The 7,666-nt window shown below is 41.8% G+C and overlaps 1 protein-coding gene across 3 annotated transcripts in view; it reads left to right on the forward strand.

Annotated features, from left to right (window-relative positions):
• The window catches only part of TUBGCP5 (tubulin gamma complex associated protein 5), a 46,172-nt gene extending 42,388 nt beyond the window's left edge, over positions 1-3,784 (forward strand). For all 3 annotated transcript variants that reach the window (XM_032479264.1, XM_032479265.1, XM_032479266.1), the window contains 2 exons: positions 1,572-1,672; positions 3,399-3,784. In XM_032479264.1, coding sequence (XP_032335155.1) covers positions 1,572-1,672; positions 3,399-3,445 — 148 coding nt within the window. In that variant the 3' untranslated portion in view covers positions 3,446-3,784. The remainder of the gene's footprint in view (positions 1-1,571; positions 1,673-3,398) is intronic.
• The last annotated feature ends 3,882 nt before the right edge of the window (positions 3,785-7,666 follow it).

Genomic DNA, 7,666 nt, shown 5'->3' on the forward strand with positions numbered 1-7,666 from the left:
TTAAGAAAAGAATCAAAGAATTGGCTTTGTTCATCTAAACTAGGCAGCATCAAGACTTGTGCAATTCTTTTATGAATGGTGAAACAATAAGAAAAATCTGAAGTCTTTGATTGGGACAAGCAAATATCCATAAATTACATTCATGTTTTGCCATATAGGTTTTGTTAAGTTTTTGTCACGGATGCCGTCAGACATGCAGAAGTGAGGGCGGGGGGCGTAACAGACCCTGGGACCATTACTCCCCTCGAGCAGGTGCCAGTGACCGCCGGGTCTGTATTGTGTCTACTGCCCACCCCTGTGTGCTCAGTTATTTTAAACCAAGTTCTGGACACCATGCTAGATTATAGTCCAAAGCTGTATCTTAAAGAGCTCTAAAAGACTGTATGTTTTACTTCTAGGGTGTTTATTATTCACACCCATCGCATAGAAAGGCAGAGGACAGTTGAGGGCCCAGGAGCAATTCCGTCCCGTCCTGCACACCGTCCCCTGCTGTTCCTTGGACATGCAGCCAGCAGCTCGCCCCTGTCTGGCTTAGAAACTTGGTGCGATGCTGCTCTTGCCCCTGAAGTAAAAGTGCGAGTCTGGCTGACCAGGCTGTTGGGGTAACAGCTTGTAACTTAGTTGGTGTTGGTAAGGAGCTGAGAATTCGTTGTAATCTGAAATCTTAACCTGCGATTGTATCAGAATACTCTAAATGAAGAAACTAAGGCAGTAGATAAAGTTCATAGTTGCAAGGATGAAAGAAGTCTTATTGGTGGAAAGTCTCGAGTGTGGCGAGCGGACTTCTCTCTCCACGTGCTGTCGGGTGGACTGTGTATGCTTTGCAGGAACTGAGCTGTTCCGGTTTCTTCAAGTAGATAGTAAGAAAAAAGCAGGGAGGTGAGGAGGACTTAAGCATATCAGCCATTGCAGTTTATGGAAATGGACTGATCCAGATTCAAACTTTGGGCAGAAAAGTGAAAAAATTTTCAAGCGTCAGTGAAATTTGAGCACTATTTGATGATTTTTTTTAAATCGTTAGGTGTTTTTAAGCAAATGCTGTTGAGGCTTTTTAAAGGAATCTCTATCTTTAGTGTATGCACATTGAAATATTTATGACTGAAATGCTGGGATGTCTCAGATTTACTTCTAAATGGGGCTGCCTGGGGATGGGGGGTGACTGCTCAAGCTGGGTGTGTTTGCTCTTTCCCATAATAACAAGGTTTTAAATGATTTTTAGATGTAAGGTTTTATATCTTTAATGTGCTCTTTATTTCGAAAGAAGATACGGCTGTGAACGTGAAAATGCAGACCTGCACAGTAGGGAAGGCGTGTCCCCAGGTGTCCTCGCTCTGGAGCTCAGGGCCGTCCTGAAGCTGCGGTTTTGTGTCCCAGTGATGCTTTCCTTCAGACACTGAAAGTTCCTATTTTAAAGTGGGGCAGGAAATGTTATATTTTGCTTTATAATCTTTAGAGTTAGGATGCTGAATAATTAAACTGAAGCACATTTGAAATTACTTCAAAAATATTTGACAGCTTACCTCTTAACCCCTTGTGCACTTACTTAAATCGAAATTTACTTTCTTTCCCAGAATGGAATCTATTGAGAAAATGGAGTCTGATTTTAAAAACTGCCACATGTTTCTTGTAACCATTTTAAACAAAGCTGTCTGTAGAGGATCCTTTCCCCATCGTGAGTATCACACTGAAATGTCACAGCTTTATGTTTCCTTGTAACTAAGTCCACACATTATTGTTTTGGTACTGATCTCATGAAGAATTAGCATTTTTCACCATTTCTAACCTGGAAAGCCCCTCGGCAGTTGAATTTTACCCCAGTTACAGTGGTGCGAGTGGATCAGTTGAGACTAAAGACCTGTTTTCTTGTTTATCACTTGGTAGAGCAGTGGATTTCCAAAACCATCGTTAAAGCAGACGGCAGAATAGGTTTCAGTCACCCTTCACTGTCATGTGTGGCCTTTGTAACAACTATTCCTTTTCAAAAGATAGGGGGTTTTTTGGCGGGGAGGGGTGGAGGCTTGTTTTGTTTTTAGCAATTTTAAAACTCCCAGTGCTGCCTCTTACACAAGGAAATAACAGGCCTGACAGTTGAGAACACAGCGTGTGTGAAGCAGACAGAGGTCTGTGGGCCGAGTCCTGGGGAAAAGAGAGCTGCTTGATCTGCAGAGACAGAGGGCAAAGTAGCATCTTTCTGCCGCTTTTTTTTTGGAAAAGAATACAGGGCTCATTTTTCCCCCTATTTCTGAATATTCAAATTGTGATATGCTGCTCATTAAGAGTAGCTAAACGTGTTTTGAAACACTGTTAGAGTAACAGTGTGAGAATGCCTAATAAGCAAACAAACAAAAACATATTTTGTTTAATCCTACCAAAAAGTTGTGAATGCAAAGAAGTCTTAAATTCTGGGATGATGTGAGCCCTTAAGTGCTGAGCTGCTGCACCTGCAGTATGGACAGGTGGGGAGTGACTGGCCAGAGGCACGTAGACCTCGCCAGATAGAGAAACCTGCCGAGCATGGGTGATGTGTGTGTGGCGGACTGGAATCCCAGGCGCCGGGATCGCAGAGCCAGCCCCCCGACCCCCAGCCCTCCCGTGTGGGCTCTGTAAGTGGCCGTGTGGAAGCTGGGGGCCAGGTGGGAAAACAGAGAGAGCGCTCTAATCTCACAGAGCTCAGATCCCTGTGTGCCTGTGTCAGTGTGTCAGAACTGAGCCCACAGTGAAGAGGCATTCTCTTACTGTGCGTGTATTTAAAAACAAACAAGTGAGGGGGGAGGGTATAGCTCAGTGGTAGAGTGTGTGCTTAGCATGCACGGGGTCCTGGGTTCAGCCCCCAGTGCCTCCATTAAAAATCAATTAATCTATCTATCTATTTAATTACCTCCCCCGTAAAACAAACAAAAACAATAAAAAATGTTTTAAAAATAAGTGTCGTACGCCCCTGCTGCCACCTCTCAGTCCCCTCCTACCCAAAAAAAACCTGTTAGAAATGTGTTAGAGGAAACATTGGTGCATTTGTTCATTTTTGTACTGGAGAACTATTATGCAAGTGGATTCCATTTGTAGGTTAGAACATGGCGTTTTGTTATTGAGTCCAGATTTTTTGACATTTGGAAGAATGATTTGTGCAGATTTTTGTTTTCGAAAACTAAAATGATCTGAAATAGAAATTAATACTTTTTCAATTTGTATTTAAATAATGAAGATGATCATCTTTATTATAAGTTAAAAATCAGTGTTTTAATTAAAAGTAGAAAATGTGTCTAAATACTTTCCAGGTTTGAATTTATTAAAGCCTCATTCAGACATTTTCAAATACTTAAACCTATTTTGTGGTGACAAGGGACAGACTGGGATTTCAAAACGTAGAATAGGTAACCTTGTTTTCATTCCTCCCACAGTGGAGTCTCTAGCACTGTCGCTCATGGCTGGCATGGAACAAAGCTAAACATCTCCAGTGCGGTAAAGATCTCAGATTTAATCTTCATACAGATACATTTCGACCACATGCAGCTGAGAAACGGAAATCTATTTTGGTTTATTTTAAAAAACTGTTGTCTGCTATCTAGACAGATGTTTTTGGTGTTTTCTCTGAAAATTATTGATTAGTATATAGGGTTATGTGTATAAAATTGTGTCAATAATGCAAAGTGTATATAAGCTGTTTACACTTATATTTCCTACTGTAAGCTGCAGATTTATGGTATTGATACCTTTAAATATAAAATATATCATTTTTGAAAATGTAATTATTAATATTAAAAATAAATTAAAGCATTTTAAAGTATTTCACTCCCCTTCTGCTCAGTCACAGAAGTTTTCGCAGAGTTTTACATGCTCTCTTCCCTAAAGCTTGTGTTAGATTCGGCAGTCTGAAAAGAAGTATTTTTTTGTGCCTGGGAACTTCCAAAATGGAAAATAGCTTCAACCAGTGTCAATAAATGAAAAAGCCAGCTTCACTTAGGGCCATCTGTTGGCACATCCTATTAGTTGGCATTTGTGAGTAATTTTTATGAGTTAACCAGTTACATCTTAATTACAATTGCGTTTACCATTCAGTTCGCCCACATTTTCTTTCTATACTTCTTGGCATGTCTCTGGCACTTACAACTCAGCACTGCACTTCCTACTTATTTTTTAAGAACAGCTGCTGAACTCCAGATAGCCTGAGAGCTGAACACCAGGGCCCGTCCCCCTCGACACAGCCTCGTTCTCCTTGCAGTATCAGCATTTCCTCGCGCAGAGGCCAGGTCTGCTAGCGGCCCCTCCTGGGGGCCAGCCGGCTCTCAGGCTTCACTCTGAAGTCTTGGAAGAAATTTACCGAGGAGGCCTTCAAATCTCAGGGATGAGAGGTGACTTCCAGGTCTCGGGGACACACTGCAGTATAACCTAACAGCTGTGCGATGCGGGAGGCGCCTTGTGGCCTGGTCCTGTCAGTCAGAGCCCTGTAGGAATGGACGGGAGCCTCTGCTCTCTTCCAGGTGTCATGATGGAGCTCTTTTGGTAAATGCCATGATGTACATTAAATTGCCCTCTCCTCTGTGTGGAAGAGGTTGGATCCCTCTTACTTAATTTTTCTGGTGGTTCCTTTTGGTATCTTATGATCTTACAATTTTTCCAATTGGGCACATAAAGAGCTTGGAAGTCATCACTCCCATCTTTGAAACCAGAAAAAAGCTGCACAAACTGGAAATCAGTCACTCTTCTTAGATCCTTCAGACTTCAGGTCACAGGGCAAACTGCTGCTGCAAAAGCAGACAGAAGCCGATGCAGAGAATCACATGGCAGCAGAGCAGCCGCACAGCTCTGCGCGAGCCGGTGCTGGGAGCTGCGGGCTCAGCTGGCAGACCACCGAGGCTCCACGTGGACAAGACTCTCGGTTAAAATCTCCAGGGGCCCAAACTTGGGCAGGTGGGGCCCACTTCTGTGAGTTTTAGGAGCACTACCGGGTTCTCCCAGTGAAGATCAGAGGGAAGTCCTCTTGTGCTCCTGGCAGGAAGACGGGAACTGTGTCCATTTTGCAGCAGGCCTGAGAGTGCTGTTCTCAGTGATGCCCAAGTCGAGGGAAACTGAGCAGAGCCTAACCCCTTCTGGCCTTTTGTGTCACGTGTGTGTGTGTGTGTGTGTGTGTGTGTGTGTGTGTGTGTGGAGGGGAGATGACTGAGAAGCACCTGTGACGGTCCCAGCACGCGGCACAGGCTCACTACAAGACAGAGGACTAACGCAGCAGGGTGCCTTCCCTCCCCGACACCTGCTGCCCTGTCAGCAGGGCTCCTGTGGAACGGGTCCACCACAAAAGGCCTGTAGACTAAAACTCTCTTTATTTTAACAAGAAGTCTCTAGGGAAACCTGACCACAGCAGAAGACAAAAACCAAGATATTAGAAGGAAATTTTAGCCTCTGACACCTACAACTATAGAAAAAACAACAGTCTAACTGCAACCCCAGATAAACCTAAAATGTCGCACTAAAGGCCTGTTTACCTCATGTCCTTTTACCTCGTACATCATGCCCAACTTCTAACAAATTTACACAACATACTAAAAAGCAAAGAGATTGAAGAGACAGAGTAAGCCTCAGAACCAGACTCAGACTTGGCAGAGGCGCTGGGATGACCAGGCTGGGGTTTAACACACCCACGGTTAATAAGCCAAGGGCCCTGGTGGGAGACATGGCAGACAGCCCTCCTGAGGCACCACCACCCTGTCTTGATCGCCGCCGCTGGGTGGGAAGGTGTGAAGTCAGGAAGTGTGATTCCTTTGGTTTTGTTCTTTTTCAAGATTCTTTTGGCTCTTTTGGCTCCTTTGCATTTCACTACAGATTTTAGGAACAGCTTGTCAATTCCACAAAAAGGCCGTTGGAATTTTGACAGGGTTAGCATTCTGTCGGTAGACCCAACTGGGGAGATGTTTCCATTTTCATGATACTAAATTTCTAACCCATGAGCGTGTCTTTGTTCTTGACGTAGGTCTTCTTTAATTTTTTTCCAACAATTTAAAAATTTTTAGTGTGCTGGATTTGTATTATTAAATTTATTCCTTTTGCTATTGTTGATGCTATTGTAAGTGGGGTGGTTTTAATTTAATTTTTAATTGGTCATTGCAAGTATACGGAAACAAACACAGGTTTTTGTGTGTTAATCCTTATCCTGCAACTGCTGGACTTGCTTATTAGCTCTAATGTATGTGTGTGTCTGTTCCTTAGGATTTTCTGTACACAAGTTCGTGCCATCTACAAATAGTTTTACTTCTTTCCTTCCAGTATGGATGACCTACGTCATTTTCACACCTAGTTTCCCTGGCCAGAACCTCCACTACTAAAAAGAGACACTGTCCTTAAAATCAAGAAGGACTGCCATTACCATTAAGAGAATGCAATTATATGAAAATTCTTATTCACATAAAAAGTGACTTGCTGAAACCAAGGCAAAAAGTAAATTTAATGAAATGAAGATTTGAAGTTGTAAATTATTTCTGCTTTTCTACTAAGCCAGGCATTAAAAGAGATTTCAAAAAATGGAAAGCAATACCACTCTCTCACTAATGTTCTTTGTTTTGGAAATAATTATTTTTCATAAAAATATATTATTTATGTTAACATGTAATAGGTTTATTGCTGTTATTTTTAAGTAAATAAATAAATCTAAATTTTCTCAAAAAAAATTATTCCTGCTTTTATTTTTATTACCCCAGCTTGCCCAGTTGACTGAACTCAATGTGCTATAAAGTTACTCTTTCATATTTTGCTGTCAATTTTGTTATGAAGATAAAATTGTCAGGTAAGAAGGTAAAACATACTTTATTAGTTTTTAACTTGATTGACAAATTTATACACTCAAGTCTATGACCCTCTTGCCCCAGATTAATTTCACCTGGATGGTAAATACCTTTATGCCAAATTGCCTTAGATCACCCCTTCGCCTCTATGAAGGGTCTTGCTTTTACCTGCTAGAAGCATAATGCTTGCTATTTTGTCAGCTATGCTTAAGATTTTAAGCTTTCTACAGAACATTTAAACCAGCACATTTAGTTGTTTTCAATGAAAAAATTTGTTCTGAAAAACCTCGCCTGCCAATAACCAAAATAAGTCTCCCATTTAAAGGAAATGAATTACTCTAGAAATAAGCCTCCCAAATACGGTAGCAATAAATAAGCTGCAGTCTGGCACCTATCCACTGTGACTTCGAGTTTATACATAAGATATTTTTCACTCCAAATATAAAAATTTAAGAACTACAAGAGAACTTTGAAAGTACTCTATACAACTTTTCATTAAAAAAAAAAAGGGTCCTTCCTGCTCCAAAGATTTTTTTTTTAATTTCCCATGATTTCCCTTATGAACTTTTAATTTTTATATTTAAACATTTGTTCCATCTAGAATTTATCTTGATGTAGAGTGTAATGTGTGAGACCAACTTGGGAGTAATTTCCTAGGTGAACTGATCCGGGAAGGCCTCCTTGAGTAGGTGTCTTTCAAAAGTCATGTCATGTCAGTTGTGTAAAATGGGGTGGGAGGAATGAGCCTGGCACGTCCATGACAACGCAAGACCTTGTAGCTGGAGCACAGAGAGCAAGGGGCATGGCCAGGAGACAGGCTTGGAGAGGTAGGTGGGCTGTGTCTTGCTGATGGATCAGTTGTGGGGGTTGAGAGGAGAAGTCCAGGAGGAGCC

Source organism: Camelus ferus, chromosome 5 (assembly GCF_009834535.1).
Source record: "Camelus ferus isolate YT-003-E chromosome 5, BCGSAC_Cfer_1.0, whole genome shotgun sequence".
Classification (NCBI taxonomy): Eukaryota; Metazoa; Chordata; class Mammalia; order Artiodactyla; family Camelidae; genus Camelus; species Camelus ferus.